Raw genomic sequence first — 23,678 nt, 5'->3', positions numbered from 1 at the left:
TGTATAATGAAAAACAGGACAGATAAATGTTCTGCTCACATTTAGTCTGTGCCCATTTTTAAGGAAATTGGTGATTTGTCAAAAATTAATCTGCCAGATAATCTAGTAATTATCAGAGAAACACCCAATTAGCAAGATTTTATTTTCAAATTGTAATTCAAATTATATTAAAATCCTCCTATTATATGATTTATAGAAAACCCAATTAGACTAACATGATAAGAGCACCTGATTACAGCATTCAAAACAACTTTTCCAATGTAAAAAGAACATTCTACTACAAGTTTCATAGTATGTAGTTAATTCCTCAAAATTACCAGAGTGGTAGCGTGTGGCAGGACTTGATGCAAGGCCACTCCTGACAGAATATTGCAACCAAGACCCTAACAATAAGAGTTACCCGGAGTTACACCTAACATATAGAAAGATGGTTATTGTTTGCAGACATCAATTATAATGGCCGCAAAACATCACTCGAAAGTCCCTCAAAGCAGCGATTTCGGCCAACCACCATCAGGTATGATTATTGCCACCATACTGCTCATAAAATAGGAGTTTTCTTTGGAATTGGGTCCCTTCTTTGTAGTCTTGAGAAAAACATTTGGTGCAATTCACCATAGGTGGAGGAGCTAAATGTTTACGGGGGGTAGAAGGCATTGCGTCACTATTGAGGGAATTAATGTGGTTGCTGTTCAGAGAACCTGTTTTCTTCTCAGTAAAATAATTATTACATATTACATATAATAATTATGACAAGGTATCAATGGGACTGCATTTTTTCATAAATAAAGCTTTGTGCAGATACAGAAATTAACTACTAGAATATAATGGAAAGATTAAAGACTTTCCAGATATTCTGACTGGAGTAAATTGAAATCAAAGCACAAATGCCAAGAATTACCCCACTGTGAGAGACAAACTAATTCGATGAGAAACCTATCTGCCATGATTAAAAATGTGAAAAAAAAATTAAAGAGAAACCTCTCAGTCCAAAATCTTTTGCTTTCACTGAATATTTTGAATTGCAGAAAAAGGCAAATCAGTTTTAAACTACATTAAAAAGCTTATTTCAAACAAGCTGCAGTGCATTTCGAAACAAATTCTTCAGTACAGACTTAAGGGCTCAGTTCATTTGCTCTGCAAACAATACTTAATTGGAATGGGTTTAACATTGACATTATACACGAGCTGCAATAATCTGAACCTAATGTGAACCTAATGACACTGAATTGAAATAAAGAAAAAGAGGGAAGGAGGAGAAACAGAAAGTGTATGCTATTGCACTTTTGAGGGATGGGAACAAATGTTGGCCGAGTCAGCAACACCCACTTCCCACAAAATTAATTTAAAAAAATTATGTGCTCAAGTCTCAGGAATGGAGCTTGACCCCATGTCCTTCTGATATAAGGTTTTGAATGCTACCATTGAGCCACAGCCGACTTTTGAATAAATGCACAAGCACAGATGGGCAGCATTTAGAAATGAATAGACCGAAGGGAAACGTGAAGCTATGATCAAGACTTCATCCAAAAAGTTAACTGTTAATCTTGCCACACACGCTATTTGGCCCGTGGCCTGTTGAGTGCCACCAGCACTTTTTTTAACTTTTGTTTCAGCATTTCTAGGTTAGTACATTTTTGCTCATATTCATTTTTGAATATTATCCTGTAATAAGCACTATGACAAGGCCAGGGAACTAGATTACCAAACTGCTTTGGCAGCAATTGACTGCACCTAACAATGTTAATTCTCCGTCTCAAAATGTTAATTTTTGAGATTCCTTAAACTATCTCAAATTACATGATATTTCATTGCTTAAACCGAAGTTTTCACACAAGGACAGCAGACAGAGTTTTGGAACGAGATACTGACAAAAAGTCACAAGTGATTTAAGTATTACCTGCATCAAGAATGCCCTGAGCTAATATGGCGCCAAACTTGGCCATGACATCATCATGCTTGTCATTGATAACCTTTGCGTAGAGCTGTCGGAATTGTGAGACCTAATAAAGGAACCACAGAACTGTAAGTCAAAGAGGAATTTGTATGTCAAAACAGAATAGCTCAAATTATAGAAACATGCATAATTCCGTGGCTTTAACACTTATCAAGTAAACTGCTTTGTCCCGTAAAGTATTTTCATGAGTGTTATTGCAGCTGCACCCACACATACAAATGAAGAGTATTCCATTGTTCCTCTGACTTGTAGGTGTTGGAGAGGCATTGGGAAGTCAGATAGTGAGCTATAAACTCCAGAATACCAAGTTTCCATCTAACTCTAGCAGCCACAACATTTATGCAACTGGTCCAGTTGAGTTCCTGGTCAATGACTCTCCCTAGGATACTGATGGTGTGGGGGTCCATGCTAGTAACGACACTATGTTTAAGCGGAAGTGGCTTTCTGTTGTTACATACATATGAATTAGGAGCAGGACCAGGCCATTTACCCCATCAAGCCTGCTCTGCCATTCAATAAGATCATAGCTGATCTGATTGTGGCCTCTAATCTACTCTTGCCTCTCCCTGATACCCTTTGAATCCCCTGTCAGTTAAGAATCTGTCATTGTCTTAAAAATATGATGACACTGGCTCTACCACACTCTGGGCAAGAGTGTTCTCCAGATGAATTACCATCTGAAAGAAAGAAAGAAATTTCTCCTCATCAGTTGTAAATAGGAGACACCTTATTTTTAAGCTATGTCCCCTAGTTCTGACCTCTCCCAGAAAGAGAAACATGCTTTCAGCATTCACTGTCAAGCCCCTTATAAGCTTTAATAAGATCGTCTCTTATCCCTCTAAACTGCAATGGATACAGACCCAACTTCTTCATCCCACAAATAAAGGGTTTTTTTGACCACGAACAGCTGCAGACAACTTCAAAAGACCTATTCACTTCCTCTTTTATGTAAACATTGGCTAGAAACATTGGGGGTACTTGAGAAACATTTAAGCATGAAGTGAAAAGTAAATAAACACAGCTAACTGGAGGCTGAGTAGAAAACCATTAAGCTGTCAATCAAATTATAATTAAAAGGGCTGGACTGAAATTGAATGGAAACAAAGGTTTTGAAAGGGTTAGAAGGTATTTCAAAGACACTGGGAGAGATCTTGAGCCCACATTCACCATCTGCAGGATCGGCAGCAGGGGCTCAATATCCAGTATATTGACCCACTGACATGACGCCACATCGGCACGGTTTACAACAGGTCCACCCAGATGTAAATTTGCCATGGTGATCCCCTCAGGGGCATAAAGATGGATATAGCACCTCTCCCCTGAACAACAGACAACTTGCTTCCTGACCCACATAATAAATGCCAGCACCCATCTACCCTTTCTGCACCATTCCAACCTGTGCCAGTGGGCATTGCCAGGCTGTGGCCGGGCAATGCCCACTGGCACAGGTTGGAATGGTGCAGAAAGGGTAGATGGGTGCTGGCATTGATTATGTGGGTCAGGAAGCAAGTTGTCTGTTGTTCAGGGGAGAGGTGCTGGCACTGACTGTTGGGGGGGGGGGAAAGAGAGATGCCAACTTGGATCAGTGGGGGATGGGGTACCCTTTCTAACCGGAATGGGGAAGGAGAAGTGCCGGCTCTGATCATGATGGGGGCAGGGGGGTGCCCCTGAGATCCCATGGTAGGCTGAGGGCGGAGGTTTATTCATGCCCTTTTAACATGCCGCCCCAATCTCAGTGCAGCCAGGCTTTGTCGGTGTGTTTAGGCCCCATCCTCCCCTTGCATGACGTCGGGAAACTCGCCCAGCTGATTCTTTTTTTGGACAGAGCATGGTAAGCTCTGGAAAGAAAACAGACCTGTTTCTCTGGAGAAGCATACCATTTTTCTCGCCGAAAACAACACTGCCAAATTCTGGTAAGATCATCCCCTCTGACACTTCTAAGAAGGCTTAGAGGCTTCAAATAAAAGCTGTGTGAATAGAATGGGGCTGAGTGAATAGCTATGCACCCGCCCCCTCCCCCCATGAAAATGACATCTCCTCTCTCAAAGGACTTCAAAGGAATCTGCTCATACCTGGAGCTTCTGAGAGAAAGAAAAATCTTTAATACAGAATGGAGTGCTACTGTGATTTAAAAGCCCGCCAGGTGACCAGAGAGTATGGAGATTAAAGTGCCCAGGCCACTTCAAAGTTTTCACAGATGACAGGAATGAAGATATTGAGCAGAGAGCTGCCTGAAATCACCAAGCTAGGGGTGATCTTCAGGTCTGCCAGGGCTAGAAGGGGCAGTGCAGCCATGGGACTCCCCCCAATCCCAGGAGACAATGCTAAGATCAACCCCTTACCCCTAGCCCAAGCTCCACCCATTTGGATGAGAATATAGGGGGCATGGTTAGTAAGTTTGCAGATGACACCAAGATTGGTGGCATGGTGGACAGTGAGGAAGGTTATCTCCAATTGCAGCGGGATCTTGATCAATTGGGCCAGTGGGCTGACAATTGGCAGATGAAGTTTAATTTAGACAAATGCGAGGTGATGCATTTTGGTAGATTGAACCAGGGCAGGACTTACTCAGTTAATGGTAGGGCGTTGGAGAGAGGTACAGAACAAAGATCTAGGGGTACATGTTCATAGCTCCTTGAAAGTGGAGTCACAGGTGGACAGAGTGGTGAAGAAGGCATTCAGCATGCTTGGTTTCATCGGTCAGAACATTGAATACAGGAGTTGGGACGTTTTGTTGAAGTTGTACAAGACATTGGTAAGGCCAGACCTGGAATACTGTGTGCAATTCTGGTCACCCTATTATAAAAGGATATTATTAAACTAGAAAGAGTGCAGAAAAGATTTACTAGGATGCTACCGGGACTTGTTGGATTGAGTTATATGGAAAGGCTGAATAGACTGGGACCTTTTTCTCTGGAGCGTAGGAGGCTGAGGGGTGACCTTATAGAGGTCTATAAAATAATGAGGGGCATAGATCAGCTAGATAGTCAATAACTTTTCCCAAAGGTAGGGGAGTCTAAAACTAGAGGGCATAGGTTGAAGGTGAGAGGGGAGAGATACAAAAGTGTCCAGAGGGGCAATGCTTTCACACAGAGGGTGGGGAGTGTCTGGAACAAGCTGCCAGAGGTGGTAGTAGTAGAGGCAGGTACAATTTTATCTTTTAGGAAGCATTTAGATAGTTACATGGGTACGATGGGTATAATGGGTACGATGGGTATAGAGGGATATGGGCCAAATGCGGGCAATTGGGATTAGTTTAGGAGTTTAAAAAAAAAGGGTGGCATGGACAAGTTGGGCCGAAGGGCCTGTTTCCATGCTGTAAACCTCTATGACTCAATGACCGTTAGGGGACCCTGCCTCTGCAGCCTGGCTTTTGGCAGAGGGGCAAACGGCCACTGGAACTACCTCCTTGACCCCTCTCAGAGTCCAAAATGCTAGGTGTGCACACAGGTCATTTCCAGCACCAAAGCCCATTCGGTGCATTTCCCCACTAGGGAGGCAGGTGCATGGAGAGAGGTCACTGAATGGGCTGTCCAGTCCACTAAACTGCATTACAGTTATCCAGTTAGCGTAATTTTTGATCAGGGCTGGCGGACGGTCAGGTGAATCCCAATTGCCTTCACACCCAGCGGGAATCCCGCTTTTTGGCCGACGTCCCATTCAGCATGGCATTAGGATTCCCACAGCCGTCTGACGGGGCTGGAGAACCCTCCCCTCCCCCCAAAGTCAGATCTTATTGTTTCTTTTGTTCACCTCTTTTACATTACTTTCCACTCTCTTCAGCTTTTCTTCATCGATTTCATTAGTTGTGAAGCATTTTGGCACGTCCCAAGGATGCTGAATTCACTATATTAAATAAAAGTTCTTTCATCTTTTCTTTACTGGCTAAGTCTAAGATTGGGAGGTAATGCTACAATTGTATAAACCCTCTGTTAGGCCAGAGCTGGAGTATTGTATACAGGTAATTGCATTAGAGGAAAGATGTGATCCCATTAGACAGTGTACAGGGGAAATTTAAGGTTTTTGATGATGAATCTTAGTTGTGTGGAAAATTTGGATAGGCTGGGATTGCCTTTTTGGAACAAAGGAGGCTGAGGGGAGGCTTGATTGGGGTGTATAACATTATGAGGAGCAGAGAGGACAAGAAGGAAGTGGCGAAAAGATTAATGGCCAGGGCACATTGGTTTAGTGTAATTGGTCGAAGGATTAGAGGGTAGTTGAGAGTTTCTTTCACTCAGTGGGTGGCATGGGTCTGGAATTTCTGCCTGCAAAGGGAGAGAGAGGTAAAAACTTCATTGTTTTTAAAATATTTGGAAGGAAGTGACATAACCTGTAGACTATGTAGGTGGGATTAGGCTGGATATTTGGCTGGTACAGTTAGAATGAGCTGAATGTCTTTTTCTGGGTCACAAACTTTCAATGTTCTACCTCTGGCAATGAACAACGATTTGAAGTTTCTAAATCTACTAAATTTGGAAGAGTCCCAAAAAGTTCAACATTAGGCATTTGGGACTGTAAACACTTGACACAATGAAATGCACAAGTAGGACTCAGACACATGATTCATGATCTTGTTAAGTGTCTTCCTTGGCTCAGTAGTGACTGTCTGTATGGAATTGCATGTTCTCCTAGTGCTTTCATGGGTATCATCCGGCAGCTCCGGTTTCCTCCCATGGTCCAAAAATGTGCAGGTTAGGTGGATTGGCTATGTTAAATTGCTGCTTAGTATGCAAGGGTGCTAAATGCCAGAATTGGTAGGATAGTGCTGGGGACGGGGGGGGGGGGGGGGGGGGGGGATGCTTTTTTTGTAGACTTGGTTTAGACCAAATGGACTCCTTCTGCACTGTAAGGATTCTATGGTACAGAGAGAGTAAAGATAAAGGTAAAAGTCACTAAGGTTCAGGTGACCATAGGCTGCTCTCCCCTTTGAGGGGGAGAGCTGACTGGTGGGGATTTAACCTAAGGATCACCATACCTCAGGTGAGGGGCAAGGTTGATGAATAAAGTCATGAATAACCTCAACCAGTGTGGAAGTTGAACCCATGCACTGCATTGCCAAAGGTATCAACCTTTCTGATGTGGGGCAGAAGTCTCCCAAGAAAATTCTAGTTGTCAAATTTGCGTGTGTAATTCATGCTGGTTTCTTCAGTGGGAGTTTAGAGAAGAATCTCCCACTCTCTGTGCACTGCAGAGGCCACCAGCATGAATATCATTAAATTTCAGGAGGCAGAGCCTATTCCTGTTGGAGAGGCTCGAATCAGCGCGCTGATCGGCGCGGTCCACTCAATCACTGGCCAGCCCCGCAACGCCAGCTCGTCACCACCGCCCCCCCCTCCCCCAAGGCCCCATTGCTGCCCCGCCTCCTCCGTATTCCCGGCCCAACCTCCCCCCCCCGTGATCTCGGATGGGCAATGCCAAGGTGTGCTCTGGGCATTGGCACTTTGCCCCTTTGGCATCCTGGCAGTGCCAGCTGTGCCCATGTCCAGGGGGCACCCCCCTCCTGCTGCCCAACCCCCTGGGGGGCCCCGATTGCCCCCTCTTCACTCCGGCAGGGTCGGGCCGCTAGTTCTCCAAAAGCGGGGAGCTGGTGTAATCCCTGCTGGAATGAAACACTCTTGCGGGGTGAGACATGCTAACAGGCCCGGAGTCTTCAGTCCCAGGCCCACTAATCATATTCAAATAATATTAAAATGACCATTTAAATTGTCTATGCATCTTCCCGCTGATTTCTGGCGCAGAACAGATGCCGCTGGAAATCCGGCGCTGGGAGACGCAAGCGGGGTGCAAACGCTTGCGCAAACCCCACGAATCGGCCACTGTGGGATGCTCCCGGCCTGCTGCGCTAAAAAATTGGCACAGTAGGATGGGAGAATCACAGCTGTGACATTTAAACTTCAGGTGGATATAAAAAAATATCAAACAGGATTATTTCTAAGAGCATGGTATTTCTCCCCAGTGTCCTGGCTAACATTTATCCCTCAACCAAAATTCAGGAGAATAGATTATTTGGTTATTACCTCATTGTGTACAGTTACGTCTCAAAGATAATAAGCTGTTATGATTTCTACATTACTTCAAAAGTGCTTCATTAGCTGTAAAGTGCTTCGATACATCCTGAGGTTGTAAAAGGTGCTATTTAAATAGCTCTAAAATTTCCTTCCCCCTCCATTATAGAAGTGACTTATTTAATCATTTCACTCAGTTGCTTGTCTCAAACAACTCACGCAGTCAGGAATTCTCTCTTAACAAATATGATTGGGACATACTTCAATTTACGACACTAAAAGTGGTGCCTATCAAGTGATGCCGTTCATGAGAAAATCTTCCCTCGTCTTATGTGAAACAAAAATCTTATAACTCTGATTACATTGAAGCTCTGAAGAGACAGGCTATCAAAATGTATGCCAGTCATTTTAACAGGTTCAATAACTATCACCAATATCCATGGCAAGACTTGCTGCTTGGCCCAGAACATGTGCACGCTTTTGGAAATAATGAAATGCTCTCACAATTAGGATTTTAATATTCTTAAGTAACAACTTGCCTCAAATGGTCGCAGACTGACCCAGTCAAAATGCTGTACATTCCAGCTTCACTTTTCATTTGAGTACAACATCAAGATATTTCAGTGCAGTACTAAGGAACTTTCATATTGTAGTTTCATTGTAGGAAGTGCCATCTTTCAGATCAGACGTTGATCAGAAGCCCTGCCTGCCTGTTCAGGTGGACAGACAAGACCCATGGCAGGATTTAAAGTGCAACTGGGGAGCGTTCCTCTCAACCAACAGCATGAAAAATTACCTGATCATTTATCTCATTTGCCCTTTGTCAGATTGTGAGCATGCTACCTGTCACTTTTGCCTACATGAAAGATGACTAAACTTCAAAAGTAGTTCACTGGCTGCAAAGCACTTTCAAGAGTCCTATGGATTCTGAAAATTGTTACAGAAATGCATGCTCGTTCTTTATTAAGCACAGGTTACTGAAAGGATCCCCACACAGATATACAAACCTCATCTTGATCAGAAGAATTAACAAAGGCAGGAACAAACTGAAGAGGTGAATTAAGTAGCATAGCACAGGTAAACACAAATCTTGATAGCTGATCTAATCATTAAAATAAATTCCAAGACAGAACTATGATATGCAAAGTTAAAATCTAAGTTTAAAAATTTTGATTTGAAACATGAAAAATACCAGACATAAATTTTTAAAATGCACAAACGGATGAAGTTTATAATAACAGAACAAACAGTTGCTGCTGACAGACAAGCTTCTGTGGTTTTTGTACAGGATCAATTCAAAGATGGTGTTCACAACAGTTTACATGACCTGGATTTATTGATTTGTACATGAAAATGTAGTAATGAGGAAGAATGTATTCATGGAGTTGTGCAATTCAATTTTGAATTAATATAAAAATTAGTGAAATCCCACTGCAGTTCATTTACAGTAAATAATATGGGAAGCCTGGGTTGACCATTTACTTATGCAACCTGCACATCCATGATTTGAATAGCTTACGAGTGCATGTTTCACATTTAACCTTACCTTCGGACACGTAACTTCTGTCTGTTGGATTAGGAGAAGGGCAGAAGCAATCAGAGCACCCTGGCGAACGTAGTTCACTGGATCATTAGTCATTGGCTCCAAAAGGTTTATGGCATCCTGTAAAGCAGTAGAAGCTGTTACTTAAACAGGACCTGAAAGAAGCAGCCGATGTTCTAGGCAGAAGGCTCTGGAACTTTTAAAGTATGAATAATTTTTGAGCTCAGTAGCAGTTACTCAGGATACAATGAGATGAGTGCATCTGTATACTTTCAAGGTGAAACGTTGGCTCACAATAAACACCTTAGTAAAGACTTCTAATGGCTTTCAGAGACTAGAATTTACCCATCATAGACATAAGCTAATTTGTGAGGGATACTATAAATCACTTACTCAATATGTAATGCAACTATTGTAAGATGTGCATGTGGCTCGAAGCATCTTGGAACAAGATACTCAATTCTTTAGAGCTGGAGGGAACAGGTTCTATTTTACGTTAGATCTGGTTTCTGATATGAACCAGAGTGGAACAGATTATGATGCCTCCAAGCAAGAGTGAAATATCAAGCAGAAAGATTTCCATCTAAAAGTCTTGGCTGCAGCATGTTGGGAATTAAATGAGTATATCAAGCTTTAAATGTGTACATATACAAAAAATCATTGCAGTTTTTGTCCGAGTGACTCGATTAGTAGTAGTGCATAAAAGATACTGACTTGACTTAGTCAAAAGATAAAAAATTAACTCAAAACATTTTTACAAAAAACCCAAATAGCAGCAATTTCCACAACATTTGCTAATTACATTGCTCAATTTTTCCAAACTTGTTTCAGTGACCATTTTAAATTTCTAACTTATCTGAATTATTACCCAAATATTTAATAAAAAGGAAGACATTCTGGAAAACCATCCACTTAATAAAGTCAGCCAAGCTCTAGAAATCTGCCACAAAACTGTTTCTGTTTACTTAATTTTGAACACATCTATTAAATATCCCTAAAACCGCTTTGCTTTAAGAGGAACAATGCCAGTTTCTCCAAACTCTCCATCTAACTGAAGTCTCTCATCCTGCTAATCTTTCATTAAACCACCTCGTTGGGGAGGTCACATTTGAAATCTTCCTGTTGGCTACCTGTGCTTCTTGAAGCAAAATATGGAGGGTGTTTGAATGGCAAATCCAGTTTACTGAGGTATTAATAGATGACTTATTTTTACATTGCTTGCCTCATTTCCAATATGCTCACAATTCATATTGTAAATTGTTTTGTAGCATTTACTTTCAAACACAAATTAGTTTCTGTACTATGTTTGTTCTTTGAGCAGGAAAATCGCTATGAAGTTTAGAACCAAGATGGCTGTGTGACTGGAAAGTTTTGTAATTTATTAAAAGTTCTATTCTAACATGCCTTGATAGAATAGAAAGATAACCTCAGAAATCCCTATTAAGGTACTTATGATTCTTAAAATGGACGGCTTTACAATAATTATTTTAGACCTACAATTTATCATTTAAACTTAGCTATATACCCAAGCGACTGCATTATAAAAACTGTTGGAATTGGTTCCAGTGTATGCACAAAGGGCTATTTACAACTTTTATTTTCAATATTTCTTTAAAATGCAATGAAGGAAGACCCACATTAAGTAACAAGTAATTAAGCAAGAAAGGTTCCTGGAGTTTAAAATGTAAACATCCTTTATACAGTGTATTAGTTGGTTTATGCAATTGTTATCGCAATAGAATTCTTTGAATGTGTGACAGCTTTTAAAAGTTACCACATATCAATAATAATAATAGTTTTCTCATCTGTCTGCCCAGTTCTGACCGATGGCGAGTTGATTCGATAGGCAACGTGCAGCACATGTAGGGTGTGCAGAGGACTACACATATACCGCTGTCTTGTGTCGGTCGTTGGAGAAAATAAACAATGAAAACAAAGTTTCAGCATTGGTTGAGGGAAGGGGTGAAATAGCCTGGGGGTGAGGTATGGAGTGGAGGTGGGGAAATACACAGGAGGGGTGGGATGGCACAGAAAGAAGGGGTGAGATGGGGAATCGGATGATATGAGAGAAATCAAAGGAATGGGATGGGTGTGAATGAGAAGAATAGAAAGGAGAAAATGGCATGGGGTGGGTCTTTAAGGAAGTATTATTGGAACAAAAATACTAATTTCCCTTCAAATGTTTTGCAGTCTATGCTAGCTACTAAATATTTTACAAAGCCACTACTGTACTCAAAATGTCTTCATAAAAAATTATACTGGCGAATGAACCATGCACAATCCACCAAATACACTTCAGAACATTTAGACCAAAATGGAGATCAAAATCAAGTGAAAATTAAGAAACTTAAACAGTAATACTGAACTATATTGGAATTTACACATTAAATGATGATTTACTTATTTGCAATGTACCCAGTGACATATTCCCAGAAATCTGACAGCGTTTCTTCTAATCAATTATAACTTCAGTGGAAATCCTGGAAACAGTTATTCACACTGTTTGTCTAAGGTTTCTGCTGAAATTATATGATCAAGAGAATGCCCATGAAAATGTTATTCCATGAAATCCATACTACTGAATTTAATGTTTCAATTCCCCTTCATCTTCATTGGTAGCTTTTGAAAACACCATTAAAACAAGCAAAAAACTTTTGTGCACTCAGCTGAAAGATGAGGCTGAATATAAAGAAAATCACATACCCTTTACAGAAAAAAACTGTTGATGCACTAAATTAAAAGCCAAAATATACATATTCAAAAAATGTATGTGAAAATCTAACTTTCTAGTTATATCACTGTATTAAGGGCTTTGCTAAATTTTTTTGCTTTCTTGGGGAAATGCCCAAGTTTGTGAATAATAGCAATCCAATAGATATGTCCTATTTCCTGTAAATTTTGACAAATTGAGGCCAGTGATTGGAATCAAAATTCACACAAGATGATGGATGTGCATGTTGAAGCTCAACCATTACAGGCCCACAATACCACTGCCAGATATTAAACAAAGCAGTATCTTCTGTCCAACCATTCCATCAATACCCTTCTTTCCACTATAAAGTTTGGAGTAAGGCAGTTTACCGATGATTTCAGAGTTTTCAGACTTATAAGTTGAATAATGAAGCAGTGTATACCAGCGTACTGCAGGATTTGATAAACACCCAGAACAGAAACTCTTTCACACTCTGACAGGTGTGGCCTGACTTGGTTAATTGCAGAACTTTCAGTTTTTATTTCAGATTTCTAGGATCCGCAGTATTTTAGTTTTCTATTAGCAAAAGTGTCAGTTGTATAACTAACCACAGTGCATCCTAACCAGATCTGCTTCTATCAAACATAATACTGGAGTGAATGTCATAATGAGAAGAAACACTAGCTTTTACTCGTGTCCAATGTGATATAAAACAATTGCATTTATTTTTCTCTGATCTCTCATATGCAGCTGTCCAAACTACAAATCTAATCTCTCAACTTTGACCAACTATGCCTTCTCCAAATGTGACAAATTCCATTATCTTTTCATTACCTCCAATGATTTTAAATCCTGCATTTCTCACTGCTGCAATAGGTCACTCATTGTTGAAAACTGTTTTTCAAGTTGACACCTAACATTCTCTTTGCCCATTGCACTTCAATAATATCCCATGTTAATTTATATACCTCAATGCTCAAGTCTCAAATGGACACAAGACACACTATTTTTCATGTCAGGTCATTTTCCCCACACCCGTAGTCCATTTGAGATACTTCCTGTTAAAGCAATGCAGTTTCACCCCTACCATTTTCCTGTAGCAAGCATACAATTTGCCTGAGTATACAAAAATTCATCCATTACTTGGTCACCATGAATATCCACTTTCATTATAATTCTGGGCTTTTCCTTGTCACAAGTATTGATCATTAAGAAGTAATTTTTACTATACATTTCTTCAGCAGCCAACTCAATAGGCATACTGAGAGCAACCAAACATCCATTGAAAATTATTGTTTGCCTACTTCAGCTCCAGGCTCTATTTTATGCTGTTTTGTTTACATCAGGGCACAGAAATACAGTACTGAACAAGATGGATGACGATTTTCAACCTGAGGAACTCTTCAAGTCAATTTAAACTTTGATGCTTTTTCTTCAATTCTCACCAAACTTTATCTCCTTATCATTCTGGTCATCTCCTCAGTTACACTATGAAAGTTTATCAATGCCCAAATACCACATCTCAACACATATATCAAAACCTACTTAGAAAGCATACTAGAAACATGTAAACACGTTTTATTAATTTTCTGCATTTTTCAATCTGTTTCAAAATAAGGTTCAGGCACAACTGTCACTTCCGCTTATAAAGCATCAATGTCATCCTTGCTCCTTCCTATCCAAAAGCATTTCCTCAAATATTTTGCACAAGGCTTAGCAGATCAGACTTTCTAATGTGTAGAGCAGCAGAATGCTCAACCATGTACAGAGGTTGTTTCATTTTGAAATACTGCAAACTTCATTTTGAAGAGTTTGGATTGCTGACATTCTGCATCACAAAGACCTGATATGTTCAAATAGTGACTTACCCATTTTTTAATAATCCTTCCATTTCACAGAACCGTCAGAATATTTAATAGGCAATTGGAGCTCACCTTGTTGCCAGTTCCAGCACAGCATATTCCCAGAGCTAAGGCAGCACCGTATCGAACGTGAGGATTATAGCTTTCAGAAAGCAGAGACACTACACTTGGGCACTGTTCTGGTGTTCTATAAAACAAAGCAAACAGTAATTGCTTTCTAATGTTTTGAATGTTCAGATGATCAGATGTTAGATTCTAAAGTAACAACAAATACTAATTGCATATCGTACTTCTTGGCAGTTTCAGTAAGTGCTTGCCATGAAAGCAAGGACACACAGCAATTAATGTCATGAGAAAGAAATCAAACCCAAATGAAAACTGCTGCTTGTGTATAATAAATGCTATTTTTAAAAATAATCATTGGAGAATGGTGGTTTCATTCAAGGTTGAGCCACTATTCTCTCTCTTGTAAAGCTGTCATTAATGGCCTGCAGTTTTCTGTGTTAATTCACAATGGTAGATATTAGAGAATATTCAGATAAAAATACAACCTGCATTTAATGAATGAGGGATTTTTAATATTACAGATTGCAAGACAGAACCTATCAAAATAGATTCAAACCCATCTAATGAATTGTTTTCAAAGTTAGATTAAAATCTTCCATATTACCAACATTTAAAGTTGCATAATGAGCCACAATTTGCTGATTGCAAAGTTATTTCCACACACTTGCATCTCCTGTGTGAATCCCAACCATTAAAAACCATGGGACTTGAGAATATACATATATAACTAAGTTGAAATGGGAATCTAACTAAGAATTCACAAAAGTAGCACAAAGATCTTAGAAGCGAGTTTCAACAATTTTCCCTATACAACAGCAATGTTTAGTTGCGAGAGACAAAGAGGAAGATTACACAATACTGTGAAAATGGATATCTTGGACATTTACTATAAATCAGATTGGCAGCGTGTTCTCAGTATTCACCTAGTTTCCTAGGAATGAATGCTAAATATCAATTTTTACCCTACTATTTTGAGGAAAGGCTTCTGAAAGAAATAGAATTCCTGAACCAACCTTTACATATATCACAATCCAAGTAGTTTATCATGCGTAGGATAAAGTACACACGCTCCTCTATTGGGGGAAGAAATCAATCTATTCATCAAATAATAGAGGAGCAATTACGATTAGATGAGAGTTTTTCAACATTCTCTCACCCAACCCCTAGAAAGAGCTCTTGCTACATTTAGTCTCTTTCTCTGCAACTTCAAAACAAATAATGCCCAAGATCAACATCTTTGAACAGTACAATAAAACTGCAATTCAAAATTGCCATAATTTGATTTCAATTACTCTACATTTGGGATGTGCATCCAATCTTCTGTCTCCATCTCACCAACTCCTATATTTTAATAAAATCTCCACCTACATGTAACATGGTGGCACAGTGGTTAGCACTGCTGCCTCACAGCGCCAGGGACCAGGGTTCGATTCCTGGCTTCGGTCACTGTCTGTGCAGAGTCTGCAGTTCTCCCCATGTCTACATGGGTTTCCTCCCACAGTCCGAAAGACGTGCTGGTTAGGTGCATTGGCCATGCTAAATTTTCCCTCAGTGCACCCAAACAGGCACCGGAATGTGGCGACTGGGGGATTTTTACAGTAACTTCATGTAAGTCTACTTGTGACACTAATAAACTTAAACTTATTAGAGTAAGCATTCAAAATCTAAAATTTAAAAAACAATTTAAGACACATTGCGTGGCTAGGCTTCTTTTCTATGAGGGGGTTAAATACATATCCTTCGATGTTATCTGTCCACTTGATCCAAATTGTTTTTTCACTGGTGTGGCTAAAACCTAGACAGAGCACTTCTTGAATTTATTAAAAACTTGGAACAATTTCTTCATCAAGTGCAGTAAAAACTTGCACAAACTTGCAATCGTAAACATTGCCTTTGCTTTTAATCAGAATTGAAAAAGCACAATTAGCAACAAAAGTAAACTATTCTTTTTACTGCCACCATTTGTTAAAAAGGGATCAGTGGAAATATTCATTATGGCGAGCAAAAAAGGCCACCTTCCACAACAAAACCTGTTAAAAATGAGAGGGGAAGCAAGTCAGAGCATGTGTACTAAAGCAATGATGGGCATGCAAGGGCAAAAGAGAGATTGAATTTGTGCAGTGTGCAACTGCCATAGCCAGCGAATCAAAAAGTGTTTACAAAATTTCTTAAGCTCACTACAATTTATAAAAACATACACTGTACCCTCTCATTAAAGGACATTTGTTGTAAAGAGTAGCAGCATTCGTGGGGTGGAAGTTAATGGAAACATTAATAGATCAACTATCCAGGCAAGCAATTTTTATTTTTGAGGAACGAGAATGGATTCCACACAGTTCTAACTTTATACCATTTCAAACTTTACGCCAAATGCTTTTTAAGCTTGGAACTTTTTCCCCAGTGTTTTGTTATTCTATTTCAAATACTGTCTAGCTTAATTTCATAACAGCACTAGATGTGAGTAAGAGGTCTGAACATTTCAGGTTATTACTGGCAGTGCGCTACTTCTAAATTGTAAAAGACGCACATTATTGAAGGAGCTGTGTGAAGCCATAGTGGAAAATAAAGGTAGCCGGACAATTTGTTCCAACAGTTCTTTTACAATATTATAGCTATATACTGCAATACACACAGTATATATCAAATAATACGTCAGACATTTGCAGCTTTTGCTTCACTGCAATGAGTCATTTTAGAGTAATACGAACATCAACATAATAACATGGGGCAATTTCACCGACAAAAGAAGCTCGAGATTTTCCTCGCATTTTACATCTTCATACTACTTTTCAGTCTCTTCAAAACAAAGTAAATTACTAAAATATAACTTTAAGGACTTAACAGTCCCCATAGAGCAGTTATAAAATGCAAGACAAGATTTTAATTATTGACACTTCGCCTCAGTGTGTAACATATCACTGTACTAACATAACTAGCTCAATTCTGTATCATCATAGAGCTGCTACAAAGCTTTTGTTGTTTGCTCATATTTCAATGTTATATTAAGTGTTTTATTATTGTTCTGGGTCCTACTCCACACTACAATTCCTACATCCAAATTTCAAATATAGGTAAGCAAAAACTGATGTGTAGGAAAAGCAGACAGCATCAAAACTCTCCAGAAGCGTTGCCTAACTTGCTGAGGGCTTCCAATATTTTATATTTTTGTTTCTGATTTCCAGCAATTGCAATTTTTTTTTAAATTGCAAAAGGGTAAAAATGATATGACTAAAGTATTTACCCACTGAGGCATTGAGGCCTTGAGCACTCAATGGCTTTCAAAAACATTTACAATCTTAAAATGTAAAAGTAAATTTCACAAAAATATTACTTCTTCCTGTGGCATTAGAATCAGCAGTGCATACATTTTGCCAGTATTCAAAGTTTTAAAAAGTGACATATCAAATTCTCACGTTGGGAGTATTTCTCAATCCAGCTGCAACAGAAATTCAGGGGGTTTCTTCAAAGTCTTCCCAGTAAACAAGGAGATTTACGAGTTACCTCTAGTAAAATCATTCAAGTTATGGCAAAGTTTCATCTTTATCACTCAAGTAAATATTTTTCATAATCAGAAATGTCCATTTGACTACTTCAACAAACACAAGACATGCAGATTTATCATCTCAACCATAGCCATAACATTATAGATAAACATCAGAGTTCAAGGATCAATGCCCTCAAACATCCACCTACAAATACATCCTTTCTAGATGTATCACAGTTTGGTATGGCTCCTGCTCTGACCAAGATCTCAAGAAACTGCAAAGGATTATGAACTAAGTCCATTCCATCACGCAAACCAGCCTCCCATCCATTGACTTCATCTACACTTCCCGCTGCCTCGGAAAAGCAGCCAGCATGATCAAGGATGCCAAACACCCCAGACATACTTCCACCTTCCTCCATCAGGAAAAAGATACAAAAGTCTGAGATCACGTATCAACCGACTCAAAAACAGCTTCTTCCCTGTTGGTATCAGACTTTTGAACGGACCTACCACATATTAAATTGATCTTTCTCCAAACCCTAGCTACGACCGCAACAGTACATTCTGTACCCTCGCCTTTCCTTCTCTATGAACAGTATGTTTTGTCAGTATAGCGCGCAAGAAACAATACTTTTCATTGTATCTAATACATGTGACAATAAATCAAATAAAATGGCTTATCGCTATATACCAGCATATCAAAGACATGAATTGAGAATCTTTGAACTACTAGCATATTTATCCTTGTATCCATCTCGTAAACAAATAAAACATCTTCCTTCCTGAAAATGTGAAAACACAAACATATCTATCAACATGGCAAAGCTGATCTGTTTCAGTTTATGAAAAAGAGTGAAAACAAGTTCAAAGACAGGATTTTAAAAATAAATGTCAGGATCAGTAATGGTCAAGTAATGGTGTATGGCCATAGTTTCTTATTACAAGCTTTTCTAATCGGTGTTGTCTCAGGTTGGGGAACTGAGATGAGGACAGTTACTCTGTCTTGTGAGGTGGAAAGAGGGAGGGGAAAAAAAGTTTATCAAATTGCTCTCTTGCATCACCTTGTGGCAATCTATAGAGTTGCATTTTAGCAAAAGAATTAAATCCTCAATCTGAAATTTATATGCAGATGACAAAAGGTGTGCTGCTTCACACATGGCAGATAGTTTCACGACAACTTTAACATTGCTGCAAAATAATCAAATGCTCAATCTCGGCATGATTATTCTCACCTTCCTCAATCATTTAATTAAGTCTACTTCTTACTCTGTCATGTCTTCAAAATCTTCCCCAGTAGGTAAATATTTAATCTTGCATTAGCTTATTGTGGGTGATTTCAGAAGCCTCCACCTGGCAATACCTGTGACTTTCTGATTTCAATCTCCCTCTCAATTGAGCCGCTCACTCTCTTCAATTCACTGCCCCCTCATCCTCCATATAACTCACTTTTAACCCTTTCATCTCACGTGGCTTTGCTAATCCCATCATGTCAGGGATCATTTTCTTGTATTGCTCTTCAGCCACATCCCTCTTCCACTGTACTTCCTTCTGCACCTGCTGGGAAAATTTCTCTCAATTCACTTACAACTGCATTTTCAAAATCCCAACTGTCTTATCATTGGCCCTCCATTTATTATGTTTCTGCAGATACCAAGATATTCAATCACATCCTTGCCTCCGTCCTTGCTGCCCTAGCTTCCATTAAAAACACAACTCACTATGGCCTGCCCCAAATAGGATTCCCATCTTCACTACTTCATGTTCAATGGATGCTAAGTTAATTGGATAGAGGAAAACTGGTTTAGCTATCCAATGCAAGATCTGGCTGGAATCCAAAACCACTCACTATTCCAGATCATCTTAGAAAGCAAAGAGAACCCTTGGCTTTTTTTCATCATTGCAAACTACCTTCTCCTCCAACCCCTCTCCTGCCTCCTCCACCCTTCACAACGTCAAGTACAAGATGCTCAGTAAGACTGGGACCATTCAATCAGCCCGCTCTACTGCTTCTCTTCTTCACCTAGCCCAATGAGCCAGGTCTTCTCTAAAGTTTCCTCTTACCTTGGCTCCATCTTTCTCCAGTTTCTCTTCTGTCTTTCCTTATGCCCTTTCAAACATCATCTTGCCTATAAGCCCCACCTCCTGCTCCCTCAGCCTCATTCCACTAAACTGCTGATCACCCAACTTCACTTCTGGTTCCCACATAAACTGATATTGTGAACTGCTGTTCCTCCTCGGTTACTGTACTCCTCCCCTTCAAATCTGCTATCATCACTCATCTCCTCAAAAAAAAACCTTGAGCCCTCTGCCCTTGAAAACTAGGACACCATTTCCAAATGCCCTTTTCTCGTCAATGTCCTTTGTTATATTGATATGTTATATTAATGAAGGGTTGCATTAGAGCCAAACTTTGCATACATTTACAAGCATTTATTTGCAGGCATACATATTATAAATGTGCACCTTCTCACATAAACATGCATATTCTCACGAAACAGCCAGAATTTCAGTCTATTCATTTTGATAGCCCACCATCTACACACAATTAGTATCCAATTAACATCCTTAAACATATCATCTCACACATCCTTGTCCAAATTTTCTACAACTCCATGATTGAATTACTCCAATCTGGTTTCCTATTTGCAACAGTACTAAAAATGGCTTTCATCAAACTCAAAATGTGGTCTTAAGTGACTGTGACAAAAGTAAGCCATCCCTCCTCACCCCTCTAGATCTGTCTGCAGTCTTCTCTACCGCTGACCACTCCGGTTTCCAACACATCCCCATCATTCTTTAACAGGGTGGGAGTGCATTTACCTGGTTCCATTCCCATCTAATCATAACCAGAGTATATCTGCAATGGCTCCTCCTTCCACTCAGTTACCTCTGGTGATACGCCCCTCTTTTCTTATCTATGTGGTGCCCTTCAGCGGCATCAACTGATAACATTGTCACTATTCACAAACTAGGTGTCATATTTGACTCCAAAATGAGATTCTAACTACATTTCCCTGCCATCACAAAGACTATTTCCTTTTCAATAACATCACCCAACTCTGTCCCTGCCTCAGCTCATCTGCTCCTGAACCCCTCGCTCATATCTTTGTTGATGCATTTCTAGTCAGCCTCCCATTTTCTGCTCTGTTAACGGATATCATCCAAAACTACAATTTGTGTTCCAATGGGCACCAAGCCTTGTTCATTCATCAGCCCTGTCCTTGGAGATCTAAATAGGCTACCAGTTAAGCAACATCTCCACTTCAAAATTGTCCCTTTCTTCCCCAATTTCTTCATGGTCTCAGTCCACCATATCTCTTCAATCTCCTCCAGCCCACCTCAGATTTCTCTGCACATCAATTCTAGTCTTTTGAGAATCCCTGATTTGTATCAATACACCATTAACAGTCATAAATTTATAGCTGCCAAGGCCCTAAACTCTGGAATTCCCTCCCTAAATCTCTACACTTTTTCTTTCCTTACGATGCTCCTTAAACCTATTTCTATGATCAAGCTTTTAGTCACGGAGCCAAAATCTCCAGCCAACAAAGAACAAAGAAAATTACAACACAGGACCAGGCCCTTCGCCCTCCAAGCCTGCAGTGACCATGCTGCCCGACTGAACTAAAACCCCTTACCCTTCCAGGGACCATATCCCTCCATTCCCATCCTGTTCATGTGTTTATCCAAACGCCCCTTAAAAGTCACTATCGCATTTGCTTCCCCGGCAGCAAGTTCCAGGCACCCACCACTCTCTGTTTAAAAAACTTGCCTCGTATATCTCCTTTAAACCTTGCCCCTCGTACCTTAAACCTATGCCCCTAGTAATTGACTCTTCCACCCTGGGATCAAATTTTCTTTGATAATGCTCTTGTGAAGCACTTTGGGACACTATGTTAAAAATGTTCCTGATGTTAAAAACTGTTCAGTCAAAGGCTGAAACCTCTTGTAAATGGTGCCAAGTAAACTGAAACTCCATGTGCATTTGACCCTGTAAGTAGGTTTATAAGAATTATACCAAAATAGCAATCTCAAAAAAACATATGCATATTATATGATTCGCACACCAGATTTTAAAAGTGTGTCATTCTCAGCTCTTCATTTGATTCATTTCAACCATTTCCTTACTACCAACTCACCTGGCTTATTTTCAACATAAACATCAATTGGCAACACATGCCAACATTTGACTTAATTTCTCTCTCAGACTGAATGTGGCCAGTATAGTTCTTTATAATAGCAGCAGTGAGGTCTCCAAAGAAATTGGCTTTCAATACACTTTTCCTCCATCAACCTTGAGGTGTTCCCCATTACATCAGCACATTGATAATAGCATCTGCTCTAAAATAACCCACAAGCAGGTAATTTTAAAGCAGGCTACTGTAAGCTTTCTACTGAGCTTAAACAAACCCAAGACTGGCATTCATAACAAATGGACTGATGTTTGCAAAGTGTATCCATCCTGTTCATCAAATAGTCAAGCAGAATGGCAAATACTACTGGCATGTCACAGATCACTTTAAATACCTTAGATTTTAGAAAGGAAATTGGGTGGGGAATAGAGAGGAAACATTTGTACAATATTTAACAAATTCAAAAATCTACATGTAGCATATATTCAAATCATCTGCTCAACAGCACCATTTATGCTGCAATAATGACTTACTGAAACCGGATAGCCATGGATATTTGCAACTCTTCTGCAGCCATTCCACATCCTGGAATCATGATGATCTGCAGCACTTTCAGAAACTCTACAGGAGTTCCTGCATCCTCACAGAAACCATCTTGTGGACAAGACAGGCCAAAGGACTCCTTCTGTGCTGTGAGCCTATTGTTTATTAGTTTGTGGGACACGAGTCTCACTGGCAACACCAGCATTTTGTTGCCCAACCCTAATTGCCCTTCTGAAGGTGAACCACCTTCTGAAACTGCTGCAGCCCGTGTGGGATAGGTACATCCATCATGCTGTTAGGGTGAAAGTTCTAGGTTTTTGAATTAGTGACAGTGAAGGAAGAGTAATATAGTTCCAAGTCAGGATAGTCTGCGACTTAGAAGCATCTTGCAAGCGGTGCTGTCAAAGGAGGCTTTGCAAGCTGCTGTTGTAGATGGTACACACTGCTGACACGGTGCGCCTGCGGTGGAGGGCGTGAACCTTTATAATGACGGATAGGTTGCTGATTAAACAGGTTGCTTTGCCCTTGATGGTGTTGAGCTTCTTGTGTTGTTGGAGCTGCAACCATCCAGCTAAGTGGAGAGTATTCAATCACACTCCTGATGTGTGCCTTGTATATGGTGGACAGGCTTTGCGAAGTCAGGAAGTCAATTACTTTCTGCAGAACGCCCAGTCTCTGGTCTGCTCTTGTAGCCACAGTATTTATACGGCGAATCCAGTTAAGCTTCTGGTCAATGGTAACCCCCAAGAAGTGAAGGTACTGCTTGTGGAGATGGGGTGGATTCCCTACTTCTATGATTCTGAGAGTAAACAAAGAAATGACTGGTGCTTTAGGAAGAATTACTTCTCATGCAATTTAACCTCTTCCTTGTAAGTCAGACAAAAAAGTTCTCATTGAAGTTCTCATTGAAACTTTTTCGAGTGTTTAGGAGTAAAAGGGTTAAAATCACAAGCAATGCAACAAAAGTGACTTCTGGTATTTATTTATGCAGGACGGGAAGATTCATCTTCAAGATAGGATCCCAAGATGGATTATAAATTTCTCTAGGAAGAGTACAAAAAGAAAATTCCTGGAAAAAGAAATATATTTTCAACTGCAGTCACTCGTGATGTTACTTCTCAGCTCTCTGGCTCTGTTCCTTAAGCAAAAATCCTCATTTATTTTCCTGCATTCAACCATTAGAGGTTAGCAACGTCCGAGTGCAATACAGAAAAAGAACAGGGCTTCAAGCTTGGAAAAGAAACAGTAACATTCAGTGTGTTTGAGAGAGGCAGGCGGTGGTAATTGCAGCTTTAGTATAGATTTAAAGCGCCAGTGCTGTAAAGCTGTGGCACAGAAGCATTGTAGAGAAAAGAATGTAAATGCCCAAGAAAACAACCACAGTATATCA

General features: G+C 39.9%; 1 protein-coding gene across 1 annotated transcript in view; it reads right to left on the bottom strand.

The window, feature by feature from the left end:
* psmd1 (proteasome 26S subunit, non-ATPase 1) overlaps positions 1 to 23,678 on the bottom strand; it is a 105,806-nt gene that overhangs the window by 10,439 nt on the left and 71,689 nt on the right. The window contains exons 17-19 of the mRNA XM_078206864.1: positions 14,132 to 14,246; positions 9,509 to 9,625; positions 1,901 to 2,003 (exon numbers count right to left, since the gene is read on the bottom strand). Coding sequence (XP_078062990.1) covers positions 1,901 to 2,003; positions 9,509 to 9,625; positions 14,132 to 14,246 — 335 coding nt within the window. The remainder of the gene's footprint in view (positions 1 to 1,900; positions 2,004 to 9,508; positions 9,626 to 14,131; positions 14,247 to 23,678) is intronic.

The sequence above is a fragment of the Mustelus asterias genome, chromosome 3, assembly GCF_964213995.1.
Source record: "Mustelus asterias chromosome 3, sMusAst1.hap1.1, whole genome shotgun sequence".
Taxonomy (NCBI): Eukaryota; Metazoa; Chordata; class Chondrichthyes; order Carcharhiniformes; family Triakidae; genus Mustelus; species Mustelus asterias.
Note: the sequence above shows the minus strand (reverse complement) of the source record. Positions and strands in the feature narration are given on the sequence as shown.